We start from the raw sequence: 19,331 nt of genomic DNA, 5'->3' as shown, positions 1-19,331 counted from the left end.
CCATGCCATTGCCCCAGCCTGTTTGTTTGTTAAGAGGATTGTTTTAAAGTTTTAGTGTGGTAAATTTGCCATATGTTCTTTCAGAGACATTTGTAGTTGATTTCTTTTTCCTCCTTTCTGGGTGTTTTGCCTTGTAACTTTTTTTTTTTTTTTAATTTTTGGTTGAAACCCAGTTAGGATCTTGTGGCATGCTATCTGGAAATCATATTCTTCTGTACTTCGGGTTTTGCTGGTATTTTGGCTCATTTATTTTTTATTGTAATATTATCTGTGATAGAGATCAGCTTAAAGTATAAACTTATCTTTACAGCTGATACTATTCTCTGGGTATATGTGATTATTTTCTGAATCTTTTGCATGTGAGGTTTCATTTTAGTGTCATTGTCCTTAATAAATATCTTAGGCTCTGGATTTTTAAATCCTTGAACACTGTGGATGTGGAACACTGGTGGCCTGCTTCTCCTGCAGTGATCACAAACAGCCCTTAACTGTAAGAACATATAATTTCTGATTTTGAGGGAAAAAAATCATTATTGCCAGCTGGGGAGTCCACAGCTAAGGATAGGCCATTCTAGGGTATGTTCATCCCGCCTGTTGTTGAGGAGTGAGTAACTTACTGGAAATCTGAGCTGAAGTTGTCCCCAACCAACTTCCATTAATGCCCTTCAAAATGGGTATGTTTAAATATTACACCAGAGTTCTACAGCAGTTGCATTTGACAGATTTTGCTGACTCAGTTATTGTGTAAGCTGAGAAATCGATGCCTGATACTTTGTTCATTCAATTTGCTTTGGCTTTTTTTTTTTTTTGTAAGATTTGTTTATGTTTGAGCTCAGCACATTGGCTTAGTGGCCTTGGAACACTGTACCCAAGTAGGAGACCCCGAAGAAGCTCCTGGCTCCTGACTTTGAATCTGCTTAGCTCTGGCCATTGCAACCCTTTAGGGGGGTGAACAGTGGATGGAAGATCTTTCTGTCTCTCCTCTCTGTAAATCTTCCTTTCCAATAAAAATAAAAATAAATCTTTAAAAAAATATTAAAAAAATAGATGTTTTATTAGAATTTTAGGTCAGATTTACTGAGAGAAGGAGAGACCAGAAGATCTCGCATCCGCTGTTCCACTCCCCAAGTGGTCACGTGGTTGGAGCTGAGCCAATCCAAAGCCAGAAGCTTCTTCTGGGTCTCCCATGCAGGTGCAGGGTCCCAAGGCTTTGGAGTATCCTTTAGTGCTTTCCCAAGCCACAGCAGGAAACTAAATGGGAAGTCGAGCAGCTGGGACACAAGCTGGCCCCTATGTCAGGTCCTGGGGCTTGTAAGATGAGATTTTAGCCACTGAGCCATAGTGCCAGGCTCTTGACTCATTTTTTATAGTGAACTTTGTTTATATATTATTTTGAGAAAAAATTATTTTACTGTGTGTTTTTGCAGCCTATTTAGATATATTTCATAAAACTCTTAAGAGAAAGTAAAAAATGTTTATTTGCAAATCTGTGAGTCATTAATGAATTCAGATTTTTATATGCTGAAATGACTTAAACTGGTACAGTTACACTGAAAGATTTTACTTTAGGTTATCCAAGTTTTAGGAATATTATCTATCCATTTTGCATATAGCATTATATCATAATATCATAGATACTTTCTGAGTTTCTATAGAAAATGCCTCCCATTTCCCCTTGGAAAGTGCTATTTTCTTGCTCTTTTCTACCTTCCTATTGTATTAGGCTTCTAAGACAGTGTGCGAACTGTAGGTTTGAAAGTGTTGGGGAGAAGAGGGAGTGGGAGGGACAGCCATAGTGAATGTTTCTCTAAGTAATATCAGAGCTCTTTGAGAGAATGCTGCTACCTCAGCCCCTTTAAGTGCTGTACTGTCTTTTTTAAAGTAAATTGTTTATTCACCTATTAGTCTCCTGTTTTCTACAGTGCTAGCTAATTGTGAAATATAAACAAGGAAATACACAAAAAAGTACAGTTTTATCAGTTCTCAGTCAAGTTATAGGAAAATGTTGTCAAAGAAGTCAGGATTCTGGGGCCAACAATCCCTTATGTGCAGTGGTTTAAGTTCCAGCTGCTTTTCTTCTGATCTGGCTCCTTGCTTATGACCTGGGGAAGCCATGGAGGCTGGCTTAGGTCCTTGCATCTGTGAACCCTTTGGGGAGAGCCAGAAAAAACTCTTGGGTCCTGGCTTTGGATCGAGCAAGCAGATAAAAGATTTTCTCTTTCTGTCTTCCTCTCTGTAACTTTGCCATTCAAATGAAAATATAACAAATTAAAAAAAAAATCAGGGTGCCAGATGGAAGGCAATCTAATAAACAGTTTCATGTATGTGTCTTAATGTTGTTTTGCAAGTTTGAATTGCTGATTTATGACTTGTGCATCTCATCTATAATTTCACAGATTCAAAATTTTTTGGTTGATAGCTATTAAGAAGTAAGAAGTAGTAAGTTTAAGGTGGCAACTAGAAAATCCTTTTAATCTAAAGGGGGAAAAGTTTTGATGTCATCAAGGAATATTCTTTTTTTTTTTTTTAAAGATTTATTCATTTTTTATTATAGCCAGATATACAGAAAGGAGGAGAGACAGAGAGGAAGATCTTCCATCCGATGTTTCACTCCCCAAGTGACTGCAACGGGGCGATGCTGCGCCGATCCCAAGCCGGGAACCTGGAATCTCTTCCGGGTCTCCCACGCGGGTGCAGTGTCCCAACGCATTGGGCCGTCCTCAGCTGCTTGCCCAGGCCACAAGCAGGGAGCTGGATGGGAAGTGGAGCTGCCGGGATTAGAACCGGCGCCCATATGGGATCCCGAGGTGTTCAAGGCGAGGACTTTAGCCACTAGGCCACGCCGCCGGGCCCATCAAGGAATATTCTTAGAGAAGATGGATGTGGAAAGGGAATTTAGTTAGTTCTTGATTCCCCCCCCCCCCCTTTAGCAATATGTAGCTGTATAACTTGTGGAATTTTAGTTGTGTTATTGTTCTTTCGGATCTGAATGTTCACTTCTACCTCAAGCCTGTTGCTTTTATTTTTATGGTCTGTGTATGTGGTATTGTTTCATATTCATCTATGATGTTTCTCCCATATTTTGGGCAGTTGGTGATATTAAACCTGAAAGGTACATCTAAATTTGGCGGCAGATTCCCTGCAACTATGTTGCTTGTTTTTAGAAAATTTTTTCTTTTTTGAAAATTTTATTTTCTTCCTTTGCCTATTTTAAACTAAAATTATTTGCAATCTTCTTTACAGAATTTTAGTTTTTAAAGCCTCTCCATAGACTTTCCTTTTAGATTGAGTCATGAATTTATAGCCTGTTATTTAAATGAAGCTTTTGCAATCTGTTTTACTGATTGGTATCATATCTAACTATGCCAGTATTTCCTTCCTTGTCTAATGTGAACTCTAAAATTATATGAATACTTTTCCTTGTTTCCTGGTATTTCCACTCAAGTTTGTTCTTTATTTGTAGTTAGAAAAATGTCCAGAGTTGTATTTTTTCTTTATTCTTATTACTCTAATGTTAAAAACAAATTAATCAAGCTTATAATGAATTTGTTAGAAACTGCACGTAGTTGAAAATAGTAGGTATTTTGACAGTATGTTTCCTCTATTCCAGTTTTGTGCTTTATTCTGAGAATATGCTTGTATCTTTTTAAAAATACTTTATTTTGGGCCCGGCGGCGTGGCCTAGCGGCTAAAGTCCTCACCTTGAAAGCCCCGGGATCCCATATGGGCGCCGGTTCTAATCCCGGCAGCTCCACTTCCCATCCAGCTCCCTGCTTGTGGCCTGGGAAAGCAGTTGAGGACGGCCCAAAGCTTTGGGACACTGCACCCGCGTGGGAGACCCTGAAGAGGTTCCTGGTCCCGGCTTGGGATCGGCGCGTACTGGCCCGTTGTGGCTCACTTGGGGAGTGAAACATCGGATGGAAGATCTTCCTCTCTGTCTCTCCTCCTCTCTGTATATCCGGCTTTCCAATAATAATAAAATCTTTAAAAAAAAATACTTTATTTTAATGACAGAGTTAAAGAGCCTTCCCCCTGATGGATCACTCAAGTGGCTTCAACAGCTGAAGCTGAGCCAGTCTGAAGCCAGGATCTTGCCAGAAGTTTCTTGCCAGTCTCTGATATGGGTGCAGGGTCCCAAGGACTTGGGCCATCTTCCACTGCTTTCCTACACAATAAACAGGGAGCTGGCTCTTAAGTGGAACAGCCAAAACTGGAATTGGTATGCTGGTGCCACTGGCTGAGTCTTACTTAGCCATGGTGCACTGAATATACTTTGTTGCCTGACTAGGGGCGTTTGTTCTAGTGTGTTTCTAGTGTGCTGGGAAGCTACATGTGGCTAGTGGTTACTGGGTAGACCGAGCATAGAACAGTTTCATTAGTGAGGAAAGTTCTGTTCGTCATTGCTTTTCTGGACATGCTATTCTGTTCATTCTAAGAAGTTCTGCTTCTGAAGGTGCTATGTTCCTTTTATTGCTGTCCTCTGGTATTAATTAAAATAGCTTTGAGATTTTTTTCAAAAGCAAACTGCATTTTAAAAATTGGTATTTATAAATTAGAGAATATTCATATTACCTTTGAAAACTTTGCATTAACTTCTATGCAATAAAATGTACAAGTGTCCATTTTAAGTGTAGTGTTCAGTGAGTTTGAAATAGATGTACACGGCTCTCATTTAAATACCATTGCAATCAAGATTTAGGACATTTGTATTACAGAAAGTTTCCTCATGCACATTTGCCCCAATCTGGCCCCAAGCAGTCTTTAATCTGATTTCTATTTTTGCCTAATCTAGAATCTTAAGTAAATGTGTTAATCCAGTATTTTTTTTGTGTCTGCTGTCTTTCTGTTAGCATTATGCTTTGTGTCTCTTTTTTGTGTGTCTGGTGTGTTTCTGTTATCATTATGGTTTGAAATGTATTCCTGTTGTTGATCGTATCATCATAGCAATCTTTCTGTTTCTTGGGGAATGGTGTTAGGACCCCTTGCAGATACCAACATCTATGAATGTTCAGCTCGGGTCTCTTAAATAAAACCATGTAGCATATTTATATAATTTTACCTCTATCCTCCCAGTCACTTTACATCATCTATTTAGATTTACAGTATCTACTACAATGTAAATACTGTGTAAGTAGTTCTGTCTTGAGGAAATGACGCAATATGTTCACTACCAATGCAACTTTTATTAATTCATTTGAAAGGCAGAGCTCCCATTGGTTCATTCCAAATGCCTGTAACAAATACTGTAAGAACAAAGAACTGGGAATGTAATCCTGGTCTCCCACAAGGATGGCAGAAACTTGGTTAATTGGGCCATTACTGCTGCCTCCCAAGATCTGCATTAATGGGAAGCTGGAGTCAGGAGTTGAGCATTGAAACCAGGAACCCCAGTGTGCAGCCCAGGCCTCACAGCAGGCTGAATGCCTGCTCTGTGGATATGATTTTTTTTTTTCAAAAATATTTTCTTTTGAAAGATCTGGACTTCACAGCTACGAAAGCTTGACCATAATTGATCTGTTGTTTTTATTGCTGAGTAGTAGTGTGTATACAGTGGCATCATTTTCCCATTCACTGGTGGACTTTTGGATTATTACAGTTTAGATCTAGTTTTTTTTTTTTAAGGTTAATTTATTTGAAGGTCAGAGTGACAGAGAGAGGGCCTGAGATCCTCCATTAACTGGTTCGTTCCCCAGATGCCCACAGCAACCAGTCTTGTTCAGACCAAAGCCAGGAGCCAGGAATGTCGTCCAGATTTCTTTGTGTGTGGCAGGGAGGGACCCAAGCATTTGAACCATTATCCACAGCTTCTGAAATGTTTCAGCAGTTGGATTGGATCAGCTAAGTGACTGGCACTCAAACCAGGCACTGCTGTATCAGATGCAGGTGTCCCGAGGGGATTTTAACCTGCTATGTGATAGTGCACACCCATTTATGTCTGCTATGAATATTGCAGAATATTTTGTTTTGAATGTATGAGACTTTTATGGACAAGTATGTTAATTTTTATTGGTTAAATACTAAAGGGTAAAACTGTTGGGTTATATACCATTGATGGTAGAACAGAGTAGAAATGTCAGAAAAACAAATCTATTTTTTAATAAAGATTTTGTTGGGATTATTTTGTAGGGAAGATTAGTTTTTAGGCAGGTGATACGGGAACAACATGAAATGAACCTTGAATAATATTTCTTGTCATATACAAACTAAAATAAAGTCAATTATAGGCCTAAAAAATAAGTCATTATATGAGACTGGTGGGATGGCTCAATTGGCTAATTCCCCGCCTGCAAGTGCAAACATCCCATGCTGGCTTGGGTTTGCTTCCTGGCTGCTCTGCTTCCCATTGAACTCCCTGCTTATGGCCTGGAAAGGCAGGGGAGGATGGGCCAAACCCGTGGCATCTGCACCCAGCTAGAGAACCTGGAAGAAGCTCCTGGCTCCTGGCTCCTGGCTTTGTATTGACCGAACTCCAACTGATGTGGTCATTTGGAGAGAGTTTTCCTGTTTCTGTGAATCTGCCTTACCAAGAAAAATGAAATAATCGTGAAGAAACAAACAAAAAGTTGTTGGAGGTCTAAAAAGGTAGATCTAAAGGTGTAAGTCTTAGAAATAAAGATAGGAGCAAAATCTTTGTGTGTGGTTAAGGGGTTTTTTAGTATATATAAAATTAACCATGTAAGAATGGACAAATTGGGTTTCATCAGCATTAAAAATGTTGGTTGTTTGAAAGATACAATTAAGAAAAAGCAAGCACAATGTTGTAGGAAATATTCATAACAGATGTCTTACTTGACTCTGTAGTGTGTAAAGATGACATTACAACTTCGTAGTCACAAAATAACCCCCTAAGAAAAGTGCATAAATAGAAACATCACAAACGAAGATATATACTCAGTGAATATATGAAAAGATACTTAAAAATCATCCAACAAGGGGAATTTAAAACTGTGAGATGCTATTTATGTTTACTAGAATGGCTAAATCTTGAAGGGTTAACAAGGGTTGGCAAGATACGGATCCACTGGAATTCTCATGCCCTTTGAGAAATGCACAAAATGAGACTTCTTTAGAGAAATGTTTGGCTGTTTATTAGGTCACTTCCTCCATATTTCCATTTCCCTTCATTTTTATACTTATTAAAAGACAATAGAATTTTGTTTTGAATACAGGGAGTCCTTATTTCTCAGTGGAATTGTATAAAAAGCTGTTGATTTCATTTTTCTGTGTAACATGAGGTAATGTAATAGAAAGCGGTACTATGCAGGTATGAGTTGTACGTACATGTTCACCCAGATAGTGCCGCTTTTCTTGAATTGAATGTATATCTAGCTCAGAATTTAAATGATCTGTAACTGGTCACGAGACAGGACTTAAGCATTAAAATGTTTGGAGCTCCATTATGTTTTCAAAAACCCCAGTTAAGTATTAACAGTGGCAGCAGCTGTAGTTACAGTAAGTTTTAAGAGCAAATGTTGATTAAACATAAATACAGCAGGGGAAATACATATGATTACCCAATAACAAATTAGTTACTGAAAGTTGTAGCAAACATGTAATTATTTTGCTTTTTTAGATGCTAATTTTTCTTTTTTTCGCATCTTTATGATTAGTGGGAACTGCCCAGTACTTGGCTGTTTTATACATGAGATACCTTAAAATGAAGGTTGGTTCTCCATTTGATTTCTCAAGTTGGCAAGAACATTCTTGATTGTGGTTTTCAGTAGCTGGAGTGTGTGTGTTGTTTTTGTTTAAAAACCCTGTCTGTTATACTGCTTGTCACGCTGCACATGCCTACACAAATTTTTGGTGAATAAAATCTACCATACTTTTCCTCTGTAATTTGCTGTTTTCTGTTGAGAATATCCAGTAGATTTTTCTGTGCTTTTAAAGTCTAGAATTTCTGTTTTCCTTATTTTCTGTTTCTTGTTGAAACTTTCCAGCTTTTCACTCATGATACCATTTTTCTTTACACCCTGTAAATATTGATAATAGCTGCTTTAAAGCCATTGTGTGTTAAGTCTGAATCTGAGTCATCTTGGAATCTGTTTATTGTTTGCTTTTTCATTTTTCTTTTTTTTTCTCTTTCCTTTTCCTTGGTTATGAGTCATGCTTTTCTGCTTTGTCTAATAATTTTACTGTGTGTTGAATTGTTATAAGGAACATGGATTGTTATTTTCATCAAGTGCCAGGTTCCATTTAAATTAACGGTAGATGTGATAACTGTCAGGCTTAGAACATATTCAGGCCAAGTGAAGTCCATCAAACAACTTTGATCCGCATTCCTGTTCATCCCTTCTTCCCTACATGCTTCAAGAGTAGCAGCTGCCTTGCAACCCAGAATTCAGATCTGCTCTTAACTTCATTGAAAATCTTTGTTGAAGTTCAGTTCTGTTTCCTTTTCTGTGTCAGAAAAGAGCCTCTAGGTTCACATTTATAAGAGACCACCTCATGTTTCCTTTTTTCTTAAGGATCATGGCCTACACGATGTAAAGTGCTATCATTTCTATCACTGACACAGAGGTACTGCTAGTACCACTGTGTAGCATGGTCTTTTTTAAGTTCATGGACTCTTTCTCTACAGTCACCACAACACTCACTCACACACACAAGTGCATGGACTCTTTCTACACACACAAGTTCATGGACTCATGGACTCTTTTCTACACACACACACACACACACACACACCCTTCCTGCGCTATTCTTACTTCCAGTAAATTTGGTTATAACAATATTGAGTTTTTATGTGATTATAACCAGATAATTGTAATCTATAGTTAAGTATTACAGAATGTTGTAACTCTGCTTTTCCTGTTCTTGCTGGATTTGTGTCTTTCATGTCACTTTTAGCTTTTTGTGTTCTCAATTTTAATGTGTTCATAAACATGCTCCTAACTATAAATTTCTTAACATACTGAGCACAGCTTCAAAAACCTTCTGATGCGCAGTAACCTCAATTAGTTACTCTGTAAACTTGCTTTGTGGCAGTCAGCTTGAGATACCCCTTCACTATCATTAACGAGGATTCTCTGCTTTTCCGCTGAGTTGGATTCTTCAGTTCCTGCCATTTACCAGCTTGTTTCTTGTACTTTTATTTTTGTTTTGGTGGAACACATCTCTTAGTAATTTCTAGAGAAAGTGTATAGGAAGCAAATTATTGGAGATTTTGAAATGCCTTTATTGTATATTCTCACTGGATTTATAGAATGTCTTGGTATAGAATTTTAGACAGGAAATTGTTTCCTTCAAAACCTAAGAACAGTTTCGCCCAGTTGTTCTTAGAGACTGGTGTTGCCTTTAAAAGGGGTAATAATGTTTTGTTTTTAGACTTTTTTATAAAATGTGTGTTGTTTTTTTTTTTTTCCTCAGGTAGCTTTAAGTTTCCTGTCTGTCTCCTTGGTATTCAGAAATTTTGAATGTTTCTATTTGGGCCTGTTTCCATTAGTTTGCTGACTAATGTAGTCTTTCAGTTTAAAAACATCTTTTACTTTGGAATATTTTATTGTCCCTTCTGACTGTTTTATTTTGCTTTATGTTTGAACACAAAATCATGTATTCAACTCTCTGGACCCTGTCTTTTTTTCAGTCTCCTGTTTTCCATTTGACTTCTTATTCTGATAAATTCTATTTGATGTTTTTTAGGTTTTGTTTTTCAAAAAGTCTTGGTTGCATGTAACTTTGTTGCAAACACTGTATAAGCCAGGTGAATAAATGCTAAATGCTAATCTTGGTTTTTAAAGATGTTATTTCTGAATACTCAGTCTCATCATTATTAGGCTGAAGACAAAATTATGAACATGTTCAGTCTGTGAAAAGCTCTGGCGTTGTATAAATCTATAATGCAGTAATTGCTTAAGAATGACGTAAGTACTACTTTATATCCATTGAGGAAAGACTCATGTGGGTTACTTATTTTTTACTCAACATGGCATTTGAAATCAGGAAAAATAGGATCTTGGTTTTCCTTGATATATTAATGTAGTTTCAAGTGTTAGCTGATTTTTGTTAATGGTGGCTTTTTGTTTGTTTTGTTTTAAGGTTTTTGGATTCAAAGCATAAAAACCATTACAAGATATACAATCTGTAAGTATATTTTCCTCTTTGTATGTTTGCAAATCATCTAATTATTAAGTAAAAGTTATTTCCTTGTAAGAGTAAGATGTGTTTTAAGAAAATTATATTTCTTAAACTGTTAGTGCAAGAAGTCTACGTGAAAGCATTTGGTCATTTAGAAAGCCTAGTGATGAGGTAAAACAATGTTGGCATAGTCTCATGTTACTTAATCTGCTTCAGATGACTTGGCCTTTAGCCTATCTTTGAGCTGGTAATTGTGTAGTAATGTGAAGTGTAATTCATTGCAGAACTTCTGTTAAAACAGCGTTAATGACATCTTCCATGGAGGTATTATACAGTGTGGATATAATTTTGTTTATTTTCTGTCTCTAGGGTCATCAGCAATAGGTATTTTCTAACTATGTATAAAAATAGGTTCTCAAAAATACTGAATTGGATTTTCTCTTATTTGGAGCAGGGCTTTGACAATTGCTCGTCTGTTAGAGGTAGTTGACCCTTAACTTTCTGGTTTTTTTTTTCTTTTGACTTTGATTAGAGATATTAAAAAGAGAAAAAGAAAGGAAATACTTTACCATTTTTACACTTGAAAGCTGTTTTTCCATCCCCCAAAGATTGACCATATTCTAATTTTTAAAAAATGGTACATGAAATAGGTGCTTTTCCCAGGAGGCATCTATAAATTACACAACAGTAAAACTTTTCTGTGGGAAATTACATGTACTAATTGACTCTTATTTTTTTAAAAAAAAAAACACTGATTTATTTTTATTGGAAAGTCAATTTACAGAGTGAAGGAAAGACAGAAAGATCTTCTGGTTCGCTCTCCTAGTTCCCATCATGGCCAGAGCTGAGCCGATCCAAAGCCAGGAACCAGCAGCTAGGAGCTTCTTCTGGGTCTCCCATGCAGGTGCAGGGTCCCAAGGCTTTGGGCCATCCTCCCCTCCTTTCCCAGGCCACTGTCAGAGAAGCTGGTTGGGAAATGGAGCAGCTAGGACATGAACCAGTGCCCATATGAGATTCCGGCGCATGCAAAGTGAGGACTTTTAACCACTAGGGTACCGCACTGAGCCTGCTAATTCACTCTTAGAATTTTTCATCAAATGTTAAAAAAGCAAAATTTTCTTTTTCCCCCAGTGGGCATTTAAGTTTCTACCAAAAAGGATGAAAGATTACCTCTGCTTTCTTGGCTTGAAGAGTGTTGTTTTTAAACCTTTAATGATATCTCTCTTCTAATAATACCTCCGGAATGTGTAGAGTACTTCTAGTGAGCTTTTGTGGATTCCTCAGATTTGAGGAAGAACATTTGTTCTGTATTTAGCTCATTCTGTAGAAGGGAGGCACAGTGTTGAAAAAGACAATTCTAGTCCTAGAGTAGTTTATGGTCTTATAATACAAAATAATATAAAAGCAGCCCCTGCGTAGGAGAGAATGATGAAAAGGACAGTGGAAATAATGACTGAACCAATAGGGAGGCCTCCAAAAATTTTGATGGGATGGTGTCTAGAGTAGAAGCAGGAGACGGATAAGAGTGAATGAAGGTTGACTGTAGACCTCCAAGGAGAGGAAATGACCTGTACCAGATGGAAAGAGTAGCAAGTAAGCAGTATGTTTGTATACTAATATTAAGAAATATGGCAGGAAATTCATCATGAGCAGATTGTGTTGAGTGAGGGGTGTTGCTTCGATAATGGGTAACGAGATAAAAAGAAAGCGAAAGGTGTTTGAGTTTCAGTGATGTGTGCTTTTAGGGGCCTTCCTTTTTTCTTTAACTGCTTCTCTTAAGTGATCTGCATTGTTGAAAATGTAGTGATGAGGTAAAACAATGCAACAATGAATCTTTGGAAGAAAATAGTAACTGCAAAGCTTTGAGCTTTTTGAACAATGGGATTCTGAAATTAAAGACCAAAGTCCAAAACTATCAAAAGTTGAAATCCATTAAGCAAACTTTAGCTCCATTAAATTAAAGATTTTTCAGGCTTCCACTCTCAGGATAGGAGATTCAGAGTTGCACAAAGGAGACTGAGAGACACTACAAACAAATTCTGCCTTTGTCAGAGTTTCATTCCACTTTTACATGTCCAAAGAAAGGGAAGGAAATTCTTTTCATTCCTGTATGTAGTGGCTTCCTGCTTCCAAAACTTGGCTCTTAGGCTTGTTCTAGCAGTATTGTAAGTCATTTATATTGTTATGGTTAAAGTTGTCATTAGGGGGTAGCCCGGGAACATTGCTGTCTGTTTTTGTGTTTTGAAACATTGGACTCCCAGGTTGATGTACATCTCTTTATTAGTTGAGAGTAACTTTTTTGGGGGGGAGGGAAAATAACTTTTAAACTGTATTTTAATTCCCATCCCCACATGGACTCATAGACTTTCAGGACTGGAAAATTCCTGGAGGAGGAGATCATTTAGTTCAAACTTCTCATTTTACAGATGGGGAATCTGAGGCCTAGAGAAGTTAAGTGAGTTGATCAAGGTCATCCAGGTACATATGGTGGCAGATCACCCACTCTTTATGCCAGCATTCCCTTTATGTTTTATGTTCATTTCTTTCAACCTCCCAAACTTTTTCACTTCAGCAGTTTCTGGAATTATGTTGTACAACATTTTGATTTCTAATATCACTTTACAATCTTCCTTTCTTTCTACCCTACTTAAATATGTGGTTCTGGGTGAGCCCAGCAAGCATCGCTTGTGTGTATTTTATGTCTTATTTTTAGGATAGAAGTTACATGTGATACATATGTTTTTGCAAACATATAAATGTGAAGATCTTAAAATAGTCCAAACATGTCCATATTGGTATTAAACATTTTATAGCAATTTTGATATATTTATATGGGAAAAAAATCCATGTTGACTTGCTAATAATTAACTACATCTGTTTATAGCTTCTTCAGATATTAAGAAGGTTATTTTAGGGAAGGTTACAATTAGTTAACTGCATCCAGGCATATCAGTACTTTGTTATATTAATCATTTTGTGCAAATGATTTTGTTTATTCTGCAGCATAATATATATTCTTGTAGGAATGGGGAAGAAGGGAAGTCAAGAAACAAAGATTGTGTTAGTTTTTGCCTTTTGAGGAACTTAAGTGTTAACTGGAAACTATTTAACTGTTTATTGTATTTCACTGCATTTTCTGCTTGACATACTCCATCACTTTATGATCAGCATTTTGTTGTTCATCTTATGTATTAAATTTTCTTCAATGCCTTCACTGAAGAAATAATTGTGTGCCAAATCTCCTCACTACTCTGGAAGCTTTTCCTGTGCCCCTGAGGTTCTGTCTGCTGCTTCATAAGAACTCTGTCTCAATGCTTCTTCATTTATCTTGTTTCATATAAGCCACTTGCAGTAATGATCAAAGAGATATATTTTGAGTTAATCTAAATGTTAAACAGTTAAAAATCCTATTTGCCATATGTGTTTCTTTCATTTTGGTTTATTGAGAAGTGTATTTCATATATACCATGAAAAAAATTAAAAGGAAGCTAAGTTTTGTAGGAATGGCATTCATCTGAGAAGATTTTCAAAATAGTTTTACCTGCTGGACATACCAGCCCCTTCCTTGAGTACTCTGCTCACTACCAATTCCAGCCTAGGCTCCCGTGCCTTTCATTGCCAGCATGTACCAAGCAAAGAGTCCAGCATCTAATTGTCCAGATAAATTCATTGGTTTCTTGGGAAGACCACCTCTGGTATGAAGGTAGAGCTGGCAGAATATCATCCCGATCAATTAAAAGCCTGGGAGATATTATTGACTTTCATGTCCACTTTCCTCTCTTTATATTCATCTTGTAATTTGTGAGAATTATTTTATGAAGGCTATTTTAAACCAAGTCTCTTGAAATCCTGAGAAAGTATAGAAAGTTCAGAAAAAATGAAGCTACAAAGCTATGTTTATTTTCTCTTGAGCTGTGTTGAAAACAGGTTCTTAGCATTATTTCATAGTCCTTTATTCCTGCCACCCCCTTATCTGTACTCTGTTTGCATTCTTCATTATTCGTCATATTTCCTCTTTAATCTATTGGAAAAGGTAATTAAGCTACTAGTTTCTTGGTCAGTTTTTCATATTAGTGAGTATGAAATTACTTAGCCAAGATGCATATTTGTGCATTTGTCATTGCTAAGTAAAATTTTTTTCTAGCAAAACTCAGTGTAATAATAGACTTCACCAAAGAGGAAAAAAATGTATTTGTTTTGGAGTGATAATTGTGAAAGTTGATTTATTTCAGGTCTCGCCAATTAGATCTCAATGAGTTGCAGTTTGTTTGTAATTAGTTCCCACCTTTGTGAATCTTATTTTGAAACTTCAGAGTAAAGGAACTATATATAAATGTTTGCAGGATCTCTAACCATAATACAGGCCCACATTCAAATACTGGACACACTTGGGTCTGATAGTGTTTGGGTACTCACTTTCTTAGTTTGCAAATATTTGACTCCTAAGTGTGTTGATTAAAGACTACATACAATCTCATAATCTTGATTCAACTCATTTTGCCATAAACGTATAGTGTTAGTTGTTTTGATTCTTGGGAATTTTAGAATTACAGGTTAAAGAGCAATGAGCCAAATACTTAAGTTTTTATTTAAAATAATTTTCTGAAGATTAGCTTGGATAATAGTTGGGTTTACCAGGATTGAGCTGACTACATTTGACATGGTATCCCTTTCAGAACCTATTCATGATTTACTTTAATCATGGCCTGTTTGTGACAAGTAAATCAGAACACAATGACAAATACCTCTACTGTTAAAAAGGCAAATACATATATTAACATTCTCTTGTAATGCTATCAGCATTTTTAAAGTTTATATTGATTCTATTTATTCCTTTATTATTTTGGGCTGTTTAAAAATTTTTTTAACCTGAGAGATTATTTAAAAAGATGAACATTGGCTTCTCAAAAGAGAGATAAGTTTGTTTTTACAAGATCTGGAAAACATTGTTTCCAAGTAGATTAATATCATTCCATTCTTCTATGCTGTTCTTTTCCCTTGTATTCTTACTGTTTTTAACATTTTTTTAGTAATGGTTGGAGAATTGGATGTGCTCCATTGTGAGGTTGATATAATGTCAAACCTGGTCTATTATTTGAGTACTTGTGCAAAGGTAATATTTCATTAGCATACAAAATTCCATAGAAAAAGTTGAAATGTAAACATGCAGATGAATTTGCAGTGATGTTTGTTAGTAATATCACAACATTTTAAATGAAATGTGTATGGTCTGATAGCATACATGTAACTGTTTAACTGTCACCTTTCTTAATTATAAAATAGGAATAGTAACAATACCTACAACAAAATTGTTGGGATTAAATGAAGTGAAAACAAAACACCTTGCAAAAATACCTGGTACATTATAAAGGTTCAGTAAATTTTGTTGACATTAATACTTTTTATTCTAAATACAAAATGGTAATGTCATATTTAAACTTTTCTTGTAGATGTGCTGAAAGGCATTATGACACCGCCAAATTTAACTGCAGAGGTAGGTATTATGTAAATGGTTAGATGTTTTATAACTTAAAATGGTTAGCCTATTTAATGAATCATTCAATTTATTAATGAGGCAAATATCTGTGATAAGGATTGTCTTAAACAGTTTGAAAAAATTATTTTGTTGTTGTGCTTTAGGAAGTAAGTGTCCATGAATCTACTATCACTACTATCAGGCAGGTTGAAGTACAGGATATTTTTAAGAAGTAGAAATTCTAGACCATTATAATAAAGAGGGATTTTCTATTTGGGAGATTTTGTGTGACAGTGAGGATAGAAAGTAATTCTACTTAACACTTCTATATTGGAATGACTTAAAAGCTGGTACAGATATAACATTATGGGAAAATGGAGTCTGCTGAAACTGTTTTAAATGAATTCTACTCTGCACACTGGTAAATTCTTTTCTAGAACCTACGGGAACTTCCTCATGTATTCCTTAAACAATGATTAAGGTAAAACCATGAGAAGCATGGCAGACAAGGGCAGTTCAAAAAATAGTGAGTGACATGAGGTACAGGTTGATATACATACTTGGCATTGACTGCTGCTGAGGGCTCCAGAATGGACTTTTAGACCCTTGAGGCACCTTGACAGAGAACCAATAAGAGATTCAGCAAGAATCTTTGTTATTGCTGTTGTTGAGCTTAGGCTACTGCTTCCTAGGCAAAGCATGCGATAGTTAAGGTTTATCTAGTTTTAGCAAATTGTTCTGAATGTTTTTGGGCCCCTGCAAAAGTGACGATGGATTGATATTACAGATGATTGAGTGAAAACTCTCCTGACTCTTTGTAACAGTAGTTATTGCCTACCACAAGAACTCTCCCATCATAGCAAAGGACGTAATGATAGATTGCATCCTGTGTCACACTGGTGACATAGATGATGCAAACAATGGGTAGGATTTTTAAGACCTTTAATAAGCTGGATCCAAGGTACATACTAAGAAGGTAAGATGTAATAGTGATGTATCCATGGGGCCTGGTGCTGGGTTGTTGGCAACGCCCACGTCGCCATGTACCCCGAGCCGAGCGGAGGGACTAGGGTTACAACAAAGACAATGCAGAGAGACAACACAAGGCAACATGCAGTACACCGAATGCCGATCGATGACAGATTGATCTTTATTGCACCTCCAGGCTTTCTTTTATACTCTCCCTAGCTCCTCCCAGTGTTTATCCAGTCCTCAAGGGACCACCCTAAATCCTCGAGTTCCTCCCAGTAGTGGCCACCCTAAATCCCTTGAGTTCCTCCCAGTGTTTATCCAATCCTCTAGTGGCCACCCTAAATCCCTTGAGTTTTATCCAATCCCTTGGCAGATAACTTGACAAATAGGAAGCAGGAACTTGCGGTTAAGCCAGTGGCTAGATGTATCAGGCCAAAATTACCAATCCTGTTATGCTCTGAGAAACAAGCTAAGCTGTGGAGTTAATCCTTGGGAGACCGGGGCCTGCACTGGGTGGCCTAGCGACTAAAGTTCTTGCCTTGAAAGCACTGGGATCCCATATGGGCACTGGTTCTAATCCCGGCAGCCCTACTTCCCATTCAGTTCCCTGCTTGTGACCTGGGAAAGCAGTTGAGCACGGCCCAAGACCTTGGGACCCTGCACCGACATGGGAGACCTGGAAGAGGATCTGGCCTCCTGGCTTCGGATCAGCGCAGCACCTGCTGTTGCAGTCACTTTGGGAGTGAATCATCGGACGGAAGATGTTTCTCTCTGTCTCTCCTCCTCTTTGTGTTATCTGACTTTCCAATAAAAATAATATAAATCTTAAAAAAAAAGTGATGTATCTAAAATTCTATTTCTGGAATAATTTTTAAAAAACCTCAACTCTGACTATAGGGAATAGGAGAATCTTAAATTCTTAATAATTCATGTAAAAAGGTCTGAAAACCTCATTTGATCAACTTTACTACAATTCTGTACTCTTTGTAAGTAAATGCTTTTTAAGTCATGTGAAAAACACTAACATTTGCAAGACCACATTTATAACACGTGTAATATTTTTCTTTTATGAAATTTAAAATTCAGTCCTTTCAGTAATTGATTCTATTAGTTATCTATACTTTCTTTGAAAATTTCTGGTGATAAATATTGTTAGTTCTTTTGTTAGAAAATTCATTGAGAGTTCTTATATAAGGACTATGTGACATTTCATTTTGGGTCCAGCTCTACTTGTAATAAAATGTGCCCTGTTCTACATCCCCGTTTAGTATACTTTCCTTGTGCATAAAGTAGAGACAGTAATTCTTGACTTTCCTGTCAGTTTGGTACGTGTAAGAGATATGAAGAAAAGATTCAAAACCTAGAAAGTTAGCAGTTAATGGATCTTTTTTTCGCTAGTTTTTTTAAATATCCAGTAAGTTGATCTGCAACATTTCTAAAGTTAACATACTTTTAATTTAAAAGTTTAGAAGAGATGCTTATCTAACTCTGATATTATCTGTTTTCCACAGTTGCACAATATCCTTTTGAAGACCATAACCCACCACAACTAGAACTTATCAAACCATTTTGTGAAGATCTTGACCAATGGCTAAGTGAAGATGACAATCATGTTGCAGCAATTCACTGTAAAGCTGGAAAGGGACGAACTGGTGTAATGATTTGTGCATATTTATTACATCGGGGCAAATTTTTAAAGGCACAAGAGGCCCTAGATTTTTATGGAGAAGTAAGGACCAGAGACAAAAAGGTAAGTTGAGTTTGCCGTTTTCCTCTCCCTAGATGGAAGAATTCATTGGGAAATAGATTTTTTTTTTTCTTCCTGGTCCTTTCCCTCCTGCTTTCTTGAGGTATAATTGACAAATAAAAATTATACATGTATTATATATTGATGGTATCTGATGTGGTAATTTTGTATATATGAGTATTATGAAACGATTATCATAGTCAAGCTAGTAGCGTATCAGTCCCTTCACAAAATTATCCTCGACAACATGTCCAATGGTGAGAACATTTATGATTTCCTCTCAGCAGTTTTCAGGTGCATAGTAAATTATTATTTACTATAGTCACCATGTTGTTTAGTCAGTTCCAGACTTTTATCTTGTTTAACTGAAACTTAGTAGCATTTAAGCAGTATCTCCCCATTCACTATCCCCACAACCCCAACCCATTACCTCCAGTTTCTGGAAAACACCTTTTAAAAAGATAATTGCTGATTTTCATTTTTTCTTCTAAATTTTAAAAGCCTGTTATTGCTTCAACTTCTGAATGAACAAATAATGCATTCATTTAATATTTTTCTCTTCATGCTGCCATATTCCTATCAGGTTTACAAATTTTAGCTGTTAATTGTATTGGAGTTTTAGTATCATGAAATCCTTATATTGTAGCATTTTAAAAGAGCAAACATGATGAAGCTTGACATTTCTGAAACTTGGTTGAGAACTTACTGCACTAGAATAGTTTGAATAACAGTACCTAGTGAAGTCAATTTGTGCTTCTAAAAAGCAAAAGTTCTTTGATCTTCACATTCTTAAGTGTTATCGTTGCATTGATCTGCAATTCTTTTGGTATTCAGGAAGTTAAAGATTGTTGAGAGTCAGTGACAAATTTTGCAGTGTATTTGAAAGCAAACAGCAAATTCATGGGATAATTTTTACAATGAGTTGTTAAGAAATCTATTTGATTGGGTGGTAAAATAAGAAAAGACTTGTTAACATTCGATAGAAACCAATTTTAGATACCTCTGCATTTCCCAGAATAACATATTCTGAACCACTCCAGATGGATGGAAAAACTTATG

The 19,331-nt window shown here is 36.5% G+C and overlaps 1 protein-coding gene across 1 annotated transcript in view; it reads left to right on the top strand.

Moving 5' to 3' along the window:
* Window positions 1-19,331, top strand: part of PTEN (phosphatase and tensin homolog) — an 84,782-nt gene that overhangs the window by 37,822 nt on the left and 27,629 nt on the right. Inside the window, exons 3-5 of the mRNA XM_058671166.1 lie at window positions 10,039-10,083; window positions 15,528-15,571; window positions 18,037-18,275. Of these exons, the coding sequence (XP_058527149.1) occupies window positions 10,039-10,083; window positions 15,528-15,571; window positions 18,037-18,275 (328 nt within the window). The remainder of the gene's footprint in view (window positions 1-10,038; window positions 10,084-15,527; window positions 15,572-18,036; window positions 18,276-19,331) is intronic.

Source organism: Ochotona princeps, chromosome 13 (genome assembly GCF_030435755.1).
Source record: "Ochotona princeps isolate mOchPri1 chromosome 13, mOchPri1.hap1, whole genome shotgun sequence".
Classification (NCBI taxonomy): Eukaryota; Metazoa; Chordata; class Mammalia; order Lagomorpha; family Ochotonidae; genus Ochotona; species Ochotona princeps.
Note: the sequence above shows the minus strand (reverse complement) of the source record. Positions and strands in the feature narration are given on the sequence as shown.